Source organism: Trichosurus vulpecula, chromosome 2 (assembly GCF_011100635.1).
Source record: "Trichosurus vulpecula isolate mTriVul1 chromosome 2, mTriVul1.pri, whole genome shotgun sequence".
NCBI classification, from domain to species: Eukaryota; Metazoa; Chordata; class Mammalia; order Diprotodontia; family Phalangeridae; genus Trichosurus; species Trichosurus vulpecula.
In genome coordinates, this window is record NC_050574.1 from 87,895,693 (window position 1) to 87,910,501 (window position 14,809).

Sequence of the window (14,809 nt, forward strand, 5' to 3'; positions counted from 1 at the left end):
CGTGTCAAGGAGCAATATGTAATGGCAACATATGGGAGATTGTAACCCAGAAGAGCTGGGACCAATCCCAGCTCTGAAAGGATGGAACAGGAATGATTATCTTTATAAAAGCTTGCTCTGCTTCTGTATCTGGCCCCTCTGTGCACTCCAGCATGGGTGGTCCATCTCTTGAGGATCACAATAAATCTCTCCTTCACTCACTACTGTGTAAAAAAATTTATTTATGGAAATTTCCAACATTCATTCTCCAAGCAAGGAAAGTTGAGCAGGAGAGACTTTCTAGATGTCAGTGGCAGTAGGGAGGGCTCTGCAGTGCAGGAGGTTTCCAATTCAAGGCTGCCCATGGGATGGGCAGTAGGTCCGTAGACATCACCCAGTTCAGTAATGTCATATTATGAATAAGAAAACTGAAGCTTGTAAAGCAAAAGTGACTTGTTCAAAGTCGCCCAGCAAGTGGGTAGAACTGGGGCTACACGGTGTCTTCAGCATCCCAGTCAAAAAATGCTGTCATAAGGTTACAATATTCTCCTTCAGTTATGAGAAAAGATTATATTGATATTAGTATGAACGATGACCTCTTTGAGTCTAATAAGAAGCCGTGTTGTGGGAGGCTGTGAAAACAAGAAGACATTTTAGTCAATCTCTAGCTGAATTTCCCTGTAACCCTGATATCTATATCCTCAGTTAAGTACCTTCTTCTAGTCACTTCTGCCTCCCATCCTTCCTCCTCTCTTTTGGTGTCTGTAACTCTGGGTGTGTGTGTGTTTGTGTGTGTGTGTGTGTGTGTGTGTGGGTGTGGGTGTGGGTGTGTGGGTGTGTGTGTGCATGCGTGTGCACATGTGCGTACACGTGTGTGTGCAGAACCTACTGTAGAATGCTTTTAAAAAACTCATTTGTTGTATCTGAAATAGATTTAAGATTTGCCCTTGTAATATCCTCTTCATGACTGCCTGAATAATAGTCAGGGGAAGTTCTTGTCCTCATGAACTTCATCAGGATCAGGTCCAGCACAGCCTGGACAGAATCTCCCTTCACAGGCTGAGCCTAGACAGATGGTCAGTCCTACGCCTGGGTTCAGAAAAACCAAGTACACAAATGCTGGGAAAACGTGGATACACACAAGTGTATATGAAAAATATCTGAGTTTGCAAGCCATTATGAGTCAACAGTGTGACAATTCAGACAAAACAGCTAATGTGAATTTCAGCTTCATTAAGAGAAGCACAGGATACAAAAGGAAGGATAGATTAGTCCTTCTATACTCTGCCCTGGTCAAGTCATGGTTCGAGCACTGTATTCTGTTGGGGGATAAAGGGGAGGTCCCCATTTTAGGAATAACAATGAGAAACTGAAGGATGTTCATAGAGTAACCAGGATACAGAGGTGGGTGGGCAACAAGGAAGGAAAGAAACAAGCATTTGTTAAGATCCTACAGTGGGGCAGGTAGCCTTAGGCTCTCATTTCAAAGCAACCCTGTAAGGTGCTATTGTTCTCTCCACTTTATAGTTAAGGAAACTGAGGCAGTTTAGTAGCAATTTTGATTTTAAGATCCTTCCCATCCATTAATAGGCCATGTGACCTGCTCACATCAGAAGAAGCCTAAGTTACATGGTGGGAGGATCTTCCTGACAGGAAAAGGAGGTTGTGTTGGAGGAAATGCTGAGAGAGAGAAAGACGATATGGCTGCTGGTGGCTGCTAATGGCTCTCTTTGTGATTGTTAGACCTGAATAGGCTGACTTAGCTGTACTGTGAGTTTGTTTTGGGGAAGACCCCCGACAGAGAGGTTTTCAGAAAGCGAGTTTTCAGGCTGTTATCTGGTGTTTTAAGTTAATTGCTGTTCTGATAAAGTGGGCTGACTGGCTGTGGGAGGTGAGCATTTGGTTATGGGATATGATTCTCTGGTGTCTAAATAAATGGTTTACTTCTTCTACCTTCTATGTGGAGAGTCTCATATACTTTGCGATACAGAACTACACAGGCATTTTGACAGTTATCATCTACATTGTTATCATTGCCTTACTGTTTCATTTGGCGTCATGAATAGGATCACAAGGTATAAGATCTCTATTTGGAGGTGGAAGGGTTTTAGAAGAAGAGGTGATTGTCCCAGGATGGGAGGATTTGCTCCCTTGCAAGGGAATGGTCTGGGGGTGCTGGTCTCTGTGAGGACTGGAAGCAGAAGCAACAGAGTGGAGGACCCAGAGATTTGGAGTGATGTCTCAGAGAAGTTACTGTTGAGCCAAAAATAGAAGTTCCAGGAGCGATCTCTGGACAAGGCTGGATTTTGCTCACAGCCTGCCGTGTTGTGTGTGAACACTGAGGCAGACTATTGGGAGATGGAGCTCAGGCTCTGACAGCTGCTGAAACGTCTGAAAATACTCAGCCTATGCCACAGCAAGATGGAGAAACTCAGGTGGCAGAACAACAGGAAACTAACAGCCTTATAAATTCGGCTACAAGGCAGAGGGAGCTAAGGAGGTCAAGAGTGTACCTCAGTTCAGCTGAGGTTGAACCTAGCAGGCTGCCTGGTTACCATGGGAACAGGGGCAGAGACTCTAGACAGGAGGGTATAAGGTCAAAACCTCTGGTACAAAGTGATACTTTGTTGCATGATACTCCTGAGCCACCACAGAGAGTTACTGTATCACAGCAGACTTCTCAAAGAGAAGTGCACCTCATAGAGTAGAGGTCGCTGGGAAAGACAAGGTGATGCTACTCAGTTCAGGCTGATTTTAGAGGATTTTACACAGCAGGAAATCACAGATATCTTGAATAGGTTCATCCAGAGAATGGGAGAATCATTAATATCTTGGATGGTAAGAATCAGTGATGAAGGAGCTGCAGGAGTGTCTGTAGATTCTGTGGATTGTATGAGATTCATAAGTATTAGTCAGAACTCCTTTGTACAGCAAGCTTTTAGGGATTATCATTCGAAAAGAATCAATCAAGCAACCAATTTGTTGGCTTTGGCTGCAATGGACTATAAAGAAGAATATCCTGCTGACACTATGTGGCCCACTGCGGATAGACCCTGGTATTCAATTAGGGACTATATGAGAAAGTTAAAGGAGGAGGTAATGAAGACTGCTATTATGTTGGGGAACACCAAAGTTTATTATGATATTCCCTTGGGAGTCTCTCATAGGAATTAGATTGTTAAGACAGCACACCCAACTTATAAATATGTGATTCTGATTCTGCTGATTGCAGAGGTAGGGAACCCTCTTTCAGAGGTGCTGGATAAGATTTCACAGTTAAGTGACTTAGGAGACTGGGGAAAAGATGATAAATTTCCTCAGGAAAGAAGGGTATGTAGCCAAGGGATTCAACATCCAATGAATAGAGTGACAAGGAGAGAAATGTTTACTGCTCTATTGAAAGCAGGGGTAGATTTTAGAAGAATAGACAGTATTCCAACTAATGAGCTATACAAAATGTACCAAGATAAGGAGCTTAATAGCAAACATAATAGAGAAGTAAGAACTGCCCCTATAAATCCTACAGATCCTGAACCCTTGTATCCAAGTGAGTCACACCTTCAAGGAGACTAGGGAACAGGCCGAGCCCCAGCTCAGATTAAAGAAACACACAGACAGGATTACAGACTCCATATTAATCTGACTATATATTGGAAGAATGGATCAAATACTGTAACAGCGGTTTACCCAGGAGAAAATAATTGTGAAGTTGTACCCTTGACTCATGTATTCTATCGTGAGTGAGGCTATGATGGTCTCTTTGTTTCTTTTTGGTTTTTGTCTGCTGGATTTGTTTGTGAGATTTGTTTCCTGCAGGCCTGGTGCCATCCACCTGCAGATGCTTGATCTCTTAAGCCAGATGTCACCCTCTGATGTGTTCGGTTGTCACCTCTGGACCTGTCCACAACTGTGATGTGTCATCTCTGGACCTGTCCATGACTGTGATGTGTCATCCCTGCACCTGGCGTCAACTGAGTTCCAGATGCCAGCTTGATAAAGAACTGACCTCTCAAATAGGACTCTTAATCTTTTGGGGCAGGAATGGTTCTAAGTCCAGTTTCAGCAAGAAGAAGCTTTAGAGGTTGAGATCTTCGCCCCTTACCCCAAGATTTTGAGCCTGGCTGATGGGGTCCCTCTCCAATTTTTCCTGCTCATACCTTTATTTTTTTGTGATTCCAGTAAAGAACTGGAAACTAATCTGTCAAATAAGGAATGGCCTAACAAGTTGTGGTATACTAATGTGATGGCATATTGTTATACTCTTAAGAAATGATGAAGGGGATGATTTCAGAGAAACAAGGGAAGACTTGTATGAACTGATTTGGAGTAAAGCAAGCAGAACCAGGAAAACAGTTTATATAATGACAATTATAAAAACAAACAACTTTGAAAGACTTTAGAACCCTGATCAATACAGTGATCCACCACAGTTCCAGAGGACTCAGTATGAAACATACTACCTCCCTCCTCAGAGAGAAGGTGATGGACTCAGGGTACTGATTGAGACACATGTTTTTTTGGACCAGGCAAAATATGGGTATTTGTTTTGTCTGACTATGCATATTTGTTACAGAGGTTTTATTTTCCTTCTTTTTTTTTAATTGTCAGAGGAGGGAAATAAAGAAACAAACAAACAAATAAATAAAATAGAGGGAAATAAGGTTGATTTTTTGTAATTGAAAAAATGAAATAAAAACTTTTTTGCTTTGTTTTTTCTTGCCATTTGCTCTTCCTACTTCCCTTTTCACCCTAATTCCTAGGGAGCATTCTAGAAAGCAAACTTGGGAGACTCACATTAATGTTTGTAGTTTATGGTTCTGCTTTTCTAAGACCACAGGCAGCACCTTCATTCCTTCATCACCAGAGTAATTATATCTCAGGTCTGAGTTTTTCAGGTTCTCACTGCTACAGATAACATTGAGGAGGTCCAGAAAAGAATCACGCATGAATTCACAGTAGTGTAACCTAAAATAGGACAACCAAAAGAGAAATTACAATTTCATTTCTCTAGAAGCCATTCACTTCATGACTTTTTGTGGTAATGGGATCAAATCCACAGGCCCTTTAGAACCACACCCTCAGAACATATGCATGTATCAATATATATAGCATGTATATGCACACACACCAAATGCGGAAAATTGTTTTGTTAGATCCTTTATATTTGCTACAAGGGCTTTGTTTTTCTTTTCCTTGAAAAGGCAGGGGAGAAAGCAGGTATGTGGGGAATAAGTATAAGATAGTGAATGGAAAAAGGAAAAAAAGGCATCTTTTTTCTTTAACTGGAGAGAAAATAGAAGAAAGGTCAGACAGAAGCATAAAGAGGACAGTTTTGAAAGCTACAGACTGATCTTACATATTTAAAGATAAAATCAAGCTCTACATAATAGAGAGCCACAATTTCATGCATAATTCTCTTTTTTTCTGTTCTACTATGTAGAATAAAATTCCATTCTACTAGGTGTTTGTTAAATTCTGAGTTTAAAAATGTATTCATCGGGCTAGAATGGAAATGACAGTTTTTAATGCCCCTTTTTAGTAGAATGAATGATCAAATAAGGGATAGAGAGGATCATAAAAGTTTAAATGGTAAATTTGGATTAAATAAAATTAAAGTTTTTGCATAAACAAAACCAATGCAGCTAAAATTAGAAGAAAAAATAAGTAAATGAGGGAAAAGAATCTTTGGATCAAATTTTTCTGATGAAGGTCTCATGTCATAGTTATATAAGAAACTAATTTAAATTTATAAGACTAAAAGCCACTCTTCAACAGATACATTTAGGCCAGTGTGGTGCAGTCAAAAGAGAACTGGATTTGTAGTCAGAGGACCTGGGTTCAGAATATCCTGTTGATTTTTACTTCCCATATGAACTTGAACAAGTACTTTATCCTCTTGGGACTCAATCCCCTTAACAATGTAATGAGGGCACTGGACTAGATGACCTCTGAGATCCCTTCTAGCTATTGATGTAGGATCCTAAGGGCACAAAAGGAGGTAAACAGGGCTATGAGAGTTCAGAAGGGGTACACATCACATAGTGCTAGGTTTGGAATTAGAGTACCTGGGTTTCAATCCTAGCTCTTCCACTTACTCCCTGTGTAACCTTAGGAAAGTCACTTCCTCATACTTCTTACCTTCTCAATGGCTGGAGGAGGAGGGAGTGAGGAAATTTGGAACTGAAAGTTTAAAAAAAGTCACTTCTCTTCTTTCCATATCAGTACAATGAGAGGCTGGACTTTTGGACTTGATGGCCTCTAAGTGCCTTCTATCTCTAAACCTATGATCCTCTGATCTCCCTTCCTTCTAGCTTTTCCATTATTTTTCAATATATAACTTGCCCAGTGACCCCAACAGCCTAAACTCTCAACAGTCTGCTTCTTAATCCTATTTTTCCCTACTCTCATCCCATCTTTTTAATTTTCCATCTCATTCACAACTTTCTCCTTTCTGTTCTACCTCCTTCCCCTGGGCCTTCCTCTGTTCTCACACCATTTGATTTTTCTTCCCTTCCATTTGCCTCTTCAAGTTGTGTTCATCTTTTAAGCACTAGCTCAGTACCCATCTTTTTCTTTTTTGTTAACTTCACATTAAATTAATTTATACACTAGTCAAGCTGTGGAGAAGAATTATGACCAATGGAATGAATCATGAGAAAGAAGAAACAGAACCAAAAAAAACCCAAAACAAAAACAAAAGAGAAGAAAAAAAGGCGAGCATGAAGTGTGCCTCAATCTGCATTCAAACTTCATAGTTCTTTCTCTGGATGTAGATAGCATTCTCCATAGTGAGTCCTTTGGAGTTGTCCTTGCACCTTGTGTTGCTGAGAAGAGCAAAGTCTGTCAGGGTTGGTCCTCACGGAATCCATTTATCTGTGGTTGTGTACAATGTTCTCCTGGCTCTGCTCCACTCACTCAGCATTATGTCATGTAGGTTTTTCCAGGTTGTTATGAAGTCCGTGTCATCCCCATTTCTTATGGCACAATAGTATTCCATTACCTTCATATACCACAGCTTGTTCAGCCATTCCCCAATTGATGGGCATCCCTTTGATTTCCAATTCTTGGCTACCACAAAAAGAACCGCTATAAATATTTTTGTACATATGGGTCCCTTTCCCTCTTGTGTGATTTCTTTGGGATACAACCCTAGAAGTGGTATTGCTGGGTCAAAGGGTACGAACATTCCTGTGGCCCTTTGGACGTAGTTCCAAATTACTCTCCAAAATGGCTGGATCATCTCACAACTCCACCAGCAATGTAACAATGTTCCGATTTTCCCACATCCTCTCCAGCATTTAGCATCCTCCTGTTTTGTTATTTTAGCCAATCTGACAGGAGAGATGTGGTATCTGAGAGTTGTTTTGATTTGCATTTCTCTAATCAGTAGTGATCCAGAGCATTTATTCATATGCCTATAGATAGCTTTAATTTCTTCCTCTGAAAACTGCCTGTTCATATCCTTTGACCATTTCTCAATTGGGGAATGGCTTGTATTCCTATATATTTGGCTCAGTTCCCTATATATTTTAGAAATGAGGCCTTCATAAGAGATACTAGTTGTAAAGATTTTCTCCCAATTTTCTGCTTCCCTCCTAATTTTTGTTGCATTGGCTTTTTTTGTACAAAAACATTTCAATTTAACATAATCAAAAATATCCATTTTGCATTTTGTAATGCTCTCTATTTCTTTCTGGGTCATGAATTCTTTTCTTTTCCATAAATCTGATAAGTAAACTATTCCTTGCTCTCCCAAATTACTTATAGTATCAGCCTTTACTCCTAAATTATGAACCCATTTTGACTTTATTTTGGTATGTGGTGTAAGATATTGGTCTATGCCCAGTTTCTGTCCTACCATTTTCCAATTTTCCCAACAGCTTTGGTGAAATAGTGAATTATTAGCCCAGAAGCTGGCCTCTTTGGGTTTATCAAAGAGTAGATTGCTATAGTTGTTGACTTCTCCATCTTGTATTCCTATCCTATTCCACTGATGCACACCTCTGTTTCTTAGCCAGTACCAGGTAGTTTTGATGACTGCTGCTCTGTAGTACAGTTTAATATCTGGTATGGCTAGGCCACCTTCTCTAGCATTTCTTTTCATTAATACCCTAGATATTCTCTTGTTTTTCCAGATGAATTGTTATTATTTTGTCCAGTTCGGTAAAATAATTTTTTGGTAGTTCGATTGGTATGGCACTGAATAGATAGATTAATTTAGGTAAAATTGTCATTTTTATTATATTAGTTCGGCCTAACCATAAGCAACTGATATTTTTCCATTTATTTAGATCTGACTTTATTCGCTTGAAAAGTATTTCATACTTATATTCATATAGGCCCTGGGTTTATCTTGGCAAGTACACTCCCAAATATTTTATAGTGTCTACAGTAACTTTGAATGGAATTTCTCTTTCTATCTCTTGCTATTGGGCTGTGTCAGTAATGTATAGGAATGCTGAGGATTTATGCGGGTTTATTTTATATCCTGCAACTTTGCTAAAGCTGTTTATTATTTCAAGTAGTTTTTTACTTGATTCTCTAGGATTCTCTAAATAAATCATCATATCATCTGCAAAAAGTGATAATTTAGTTTCTTCTTTTCCTATTCTAATTCCTTCAATTTCTTTTTCTTCTCTTATTGCTACAGCTAACGTTTCTAGTACCAAATTAAATAGTAGGGGTGATAATGGACATCCTTGTTTCACCCCTGATCTTATTGGGAATGCATCTAGCTTATCCCCATTACAAATAATGCTTGTTGATGGTTTTAGGTAGATGCTATTTATAATTTTAAGGAAGGTTCCTTTTATTCCTATGCTTTCTAGTGTTTTTAATAGGAATGGGTGTTGTATTTTGTCAAAGGCTTTTTCTGCATCTATTGAGATGATCATATGGTTTCTGCTAGTTTTGTTGTTGATATGGTCAATTATGATAATAGTTTTCCTAATATTGAACCAGCCTTGCATTCCTGGAATAAATCCTACCTGGTCATAGTGTATTATTCCTGTGATAAGTTGCTGCAATCTTTTTGCTAATATTTTATTTAAAATTTTTGCATCAATATTCATTAGAGAAATTGGTGTATAATTTTCTTTCTCTGTTTTGACTCTACCTGGTTTGGGTATTAGTACCATATTTGTGTCAAAAAAGAATTTGGTAGGACTCCTTCTTCACCTATTTTCCCAAATAGTCTACAAAGTATTGGAATTAGTTGTTCTTTAAATGTTTGATAGAATTCACATGTAAAACCATCTGGCCCTGGAGATTTTTTCCTAGGGAGTTCATTGATGGCATGCTCAATTTCTTTTTCTGAGATGGGGTTATTTAAAAATTTTACTTCCTTTTCTGTTAACCTGGGCAGTTTACATTTTTGTAGATATTCATCCATATCTCTAAGGTTGTAAAATTTATGGGCATACAATTGGGCAAAATAATTCCTAATTATTGTTTTGATTTCCTCTTCATTAGAGGTGAACTTACCCTTTTAATTTTTGATACTGGTAATTTGATTTTCTTCTTTCTTTTTTTTTAATCAAACTGACCAAAGGTTTATTGGTTTTTTCATAAAACTAGCTCTTTGTTTTATTTATTAATTCAATAGTTTTCTTGGTTTCAATTTTATTAATCTCTCCTTTGATTTTCAGTATTTTTAATTTGGTATTTAATTGGGGATTTTCAATTTGCTCTTTTTCTAGCTTTTTTAGCTGTATTCCCAGATCATTGATCTCCTTTTTCCCTAATTTATTCATGTAAGCATTTAGGGATATAAAACTTCCCCTAAGAACTGCTTTTGCTGCATCCCATAAGTTTTGGTATGTTGTTTCATTATTGTCATTCTCTTGAATGAAGTTATTAATTGTTTCTCTGATTTGTTCTTTGGCCCACTCATTTTTTAGAATTAAATTATTTAGTTTCCAATTAGTTTTTAGCTTATTTTTCCATGGTTCTTTGTTACAAATAATTCTTATTGCATCATGATCTGAAAAGTGTGCTGTGACTACTTCTGCCTTTCTGCACCAGATTGTGAGGTTTTTATACCCTAGTACATGGTCAATTTTTGAGTATGTGCCAGGTACCGCTGAGAAGAAAGTATATTCCTTTTTATCCCCATTCAGTTTTCTCCAGAGGTCTATCATATGTGCCTTTTCTAAAATTCTGTTTACCTTTTTAACTTCTTTCTTATTTATTTTGAGGTTAGATTTATCAAGTTCAGAAAGGGGGAGGTTGAGGTCTCCCAATATTATAGTTTTGCTGTCTATCTCTTCCTGTAACTCCCTTAACCTCTCCTCTAAGAATTTGTATGCCTTACCACTTGGTGCATATATGTTAAACAATTGATATTGCTTCATTGTTTATGGTGCCTTTTAGCAGGATATAATGTCCTTCCTTATCACTTTTAATTAAATCTATCTTTACTTTTGCTTTGTCTGAGATTAGGATTGCTACACCAGCTTTTTTTACTTTAGCTGAGATGCAATATATTTTACTCCAGCCTTTTACCTTTACCCTGTGTGTATCCCCCTGTTTCAAATGTGTTTCTTGTAAACAGCATATTGTAGGATTATGGTTTTTAATCCATTCTGCTATCCGCTTCTGTTTTATGAGAGAGTTCATCCCGTTCACGTTCAGAGTTATGATTTCTATCTGTGTCTTTTTCTCCATCCTATTTCCCCCTGTTTATGCTTTTATTTCTCCCTTTCTCCTTCTCCTCCTCAACAAAGTTTTGCTTTTGACCGCTGCCTTCCTCAATTTACCCTCCCTCTTTATTCCCCTCCCTTATTTTACCATTTCCCACTTGCTACTTCTCCCCTCCCTTCTGACCACTCCCCCTCCCTTCCCCCCCTTCCCCTCCTACTTCCCATAGGTCAAGTTAGATTTCTAAACTTATCAGGGTATGTTATTCCCTTCTTGAACCAGATCAGATGACAGTGAAGCTCAAATACTGCTCTTCTCCCTCCCTTCTTCCCCTCAAATATAATATGTTTTTGTGCCTCTTCATTTGGTGTAATTTACCCTTTTCTACTACCTCCTTACCTCTTCTCTCATAGCCCTCCCTTTGCATCTCTTACTTATGTTTTTTATCTTTACATCAGTTAATTTATACAAGCATTCACAATCTATGTGTATCTCTTTCAATTGCCATAATAGCTGTACCAGTCTCAAGAGTGACATATATATGTATATATACAAATCATACATAAGATGATATAATCCCACATAAAGATGCAACCACCTGCCCTTATTGGTTAATAAGGTTTGTGGGGGTTTTCCCCCCCGGTTACCTTTTTTATGTCTCTCTTGAGTTTTGTATTTGGAGATCAAATTTTCCATTGAGTTCTGGCCTTTTCATCAGGAAGGTCTGGAATTCCCTTATTTCATTGAATGTCCATCGCCTTGCCTGGAAAATTATGCTTAGTTTTGCTGGGTAGTTGATCCTTGGTTGTAGTCCCAGCTCCTTTGCCCTTCAGAATATCATATTCCAGTTTCTCCTGTCTTTTAATGTGGAAGCTGAGAGATCCTGTGTGATCCTGACTGTAGTTCCATGATATGTGAATTGCTTCTTTTTGGCTGCTTGCAGTATTTTCTCCTTGAGTTTATAGTTCCGAAATTTGGCTATAATATTTCTTGGTGTTTTCAGTTTGGGATCTCTTTCAGGGGGTGATCGGTGAATTCTTTCAATGATTATTTTGCCCTCTGGTTCTAGGACCTCTGGGCAGTTGTCTTTGATAATTTCTTCAAAGATATCGTCAAGGCTCTTTTTTTCATCATGGATTTCCGGTAGACCAATAACTCTTAAATTGTCTCTCCTGGATCTATTTTCCAGGTCAGTTGTTTTCCGAATCAGATATTTCACATTTTTTTCTTTTTTTTTTCATTCTTTACATTTTGTTTTACTACTTCTTGGTGCCTCATAGATTCATTAGCTTCCACTTGCTCAACTCTAATTTTTAATGAGTTAGTGTTTTCATTTTGCTTTTGAGTCTCCTTTTCCAATTGGTTAATTTTGCCTGTCAGGGTGTCATTTTCTCTCTCTAGATTCTGAATCTCCGTAGCCATTTCGTCAATCTTTTTTTCTATATTTTCTTTTAGCTCCCTAATTTGGTTTTTAAAATCCTCCTTTAGCTCTTCCAGCAGTGCTTTTTGGGCTGGAGACCAGTTCATGTTACCTTTTGAGATATCAGATGTATCTACAGTGTCATTGCTGTCCTCTTCCATATTGGTGTTTTGATCCTGCCTGTCTCCATAAAAAGAATCTATTGTCCTCAGTTTTTTTGTGTTTTTCTTCATGTTGGTTTGCCTTTTCCTGGTTTTACAACAAATTTCTGCCTTTGGGGCTCAGGGCTCTCTGTCCCAGATTTCTTATTCTGGGGATTGTGAGTCTAGAATTATAGCCTTCAGTTTCCTGAGGTGTGGAGGAGGGGTCTGGCTCCCTGGCGTCTCACTCCCTATGCGTGCTCTCCAGCACTGTTGCTCTTCAGAAATGATCTCAGCTGTTTGTTGTTTGAGCTGATGTCTGGCACTTCACCTGGGGGAGCAAGATTACGTCTGGGCTCCTGGTGTTGACCCCTGCCAGCTCTGCCCCTCTGGGACTAATGAACTTCTACTATTCGACCACTGAAGCCCCACTTCTTTCTCCTCTGTTCCACCGTTCTTTTTTTCCCGAGGAATTCTCTGGGTGAGGAGGGGAGGGATTAGAGACATTTACCTGGCCATTATGTCTCCCGGAAGTTCAAGACGCCACGTTTCATTCCTTCAGGCTGCAAGCCTCAGGAGTCAGCCAGTGGCATTGCACTGCCTCTCGTTGCCTCCACAGACAGTACCCATCTTTTTCATGAAGCCTTCCCTACTATTCTTTTTCCTCTCTTCTCCAAATTCTCATTGCAATGAGTCAGCACCACACTCCCCATTACTTCCATATTCGTTAATCCCTTTTTTATGAGTGTGAATGAATGCGGAACTGCCCCTCAATGCCCAGTTAGGTTCCTTAATGTGAGAAGTAATTTTTGATATTTCTTTTATATCCTGCACAGTGCCAAGAATGGGACCAAATATAGAGCAGACGCTCAAATAACAATCACATTTTTTATAGTGCCTCTATAGTTGTAAAACACAATTCTGATACTCTCTTGTGAGGGAGGTAATGTAATTATCATTATTCCCATTTTATGAGTGTGGAAGCTGGATTTAGAGAGGTCAGGTGGCTTGTCCAGTGTCATGTGCTCATTATCGCCTATTTGATAACTTTTGTTGTTGGTCATAAAATAATTCAAATCCCAGTGAGAACAAATTTCCTACACCAAAACTGATGACATTAGTTATAGTTGGAAATTATTTGGTAGCTGGATGTGAAGCATTATAAGCTTTTGGAAAAGACTATGCTGTTTCCTGAAGTCATAAAAGCCAGTAAATGTCTGGTAGATTCCTCACACTTATTAAAAAGTCTCTTAAAGAGTGCTATTGTCATGTCTTCAAACTACACCCCCTGAAACAGATCAGATATTGTTGTATTGCAACCCCTGGTAATGAGGCACCAAAGCAAAATGAGCAGGCTTATAAATACAGTTAGGGCTTATTTTGGTCCACATGATGCTGAATACCTTCAATATGATGGAGTTTCTTGCGGATATGCCTGAATGGGAGGGGCTTTTTTTTTACAACCTTTGTTTCCATGCTTGCAAACAATCTGTAAATGCTTGTGATATCATTAGAAATGTCTTTCAAGAAAAGCTTCATTTGAAACACTTGTACTTTAGTCACAACTCAGAGAGAGAGAGATCATGTCAAAAGAAACACAGGACCATAGATTTAGACCTGAAAGGATCTTCAAAGCCATTGAGTTCATCTACCTCAATTTGCAGGTGAGGAAACAGAGGCACTGAGAGCCTAAGTGATCAGCCCAGTGCCACACAGATAGTAAGTTTTGAGGCAGGATTTGATTTGACTCAAATTCTAATACTCTATCCACTATATCACCTAACATCACTATATCAACTAACTTTCATGGACAGTGAAGCAGTGCATGGGATTGTGTATTCCCAAGTCATCAATGAACTGCTGGTGGAGTTGCGAAGTGATTCAATCATTCTGCAGAGCAATTTGGAGCTATGTCTAAAGGTCTGTAAAACTATGCATGCCCTTTGAGCTAGAAATACCATTAACAGGTCATTGTCACAAAAAAATTTAAAAAAAATTGGAGGGGGGAAGGCAGGACAATTGTAGTTAAGGGACTTGCCCAAAGTCACACAGCTAGTAAGTGTATCAAGTATCTGAGGCCACATTTGAACTCAGGTCCTCCTGACTCCAAGGCTGGTCCTCTTCTCACTGCACCACCTAGCCGCCCAGAATTTTTTTTAAAAAGGAAAAGTACTTATACATAGAAAAATATTTACAGCAAATCTTTTCTGCTTTTCTGGGGGCAAAGAATTAGAATTCGATGTGATGCCCATCAAATGGGGAATGGTTGAACAAATTGCAGTATCTAATTATGATGGAATACTATTGTGTTATGGGAAATGCTGAGCAGGATGCTCTCAGAGATACCTGGAATGACTTATATAAACTGAAGAACAATGAAATGTATGGTGTACAAAGTAACAGCAATATTGTAGAATGATTAGCTGCGAATGACTTACTTATTCCCACCAATACAGCTATACAAGACAACTCGAAAGGACTTATGATGAAAAATGCTATGCATCCCAAGAGAAAGAATTGATGGTGTCTGAACACAGATTGAAGCATCCTTTTTTCCTTTCTTTATTTCTTTAGGTTTTTTTCTTTTGCGGGGGGTTACTGAATATGTTTATTCTGCACATAGAAGACACTA

At 38.7% G+C, this 14,809-nt stretch overlaps 1 protein-coding gene across 1 annotated transcript in view; it reads right to left on the bottom strand.

The window, feature by feature from the left end:
* Positions 1-242: 242 nt before the first annotated feature.
* Positions 243-14,809, bottom strand: part of LOC118839924 (NACHT, LRR and PYD domains-containing protein 12-like) — a 55,322-nt gene continuing 40,755 nt past the window's right edge. Inside the window, exons 9-10 of the mRNA XM_036747422.1 lie at positions 4,774-4,944; positions 243-611 (exon numbers count right to left, since the gene is read on the bottom strand). Coding sequence (XP_036603317.1) covers positions 548-611; positions 4,774-4,944 — 235 coding nt within the window. The 3' untranslated portion in view covers positions 243-547. The remainder of the gene's footprint in view (positions 612-4,773; positions 4,945-14,809) is intronic.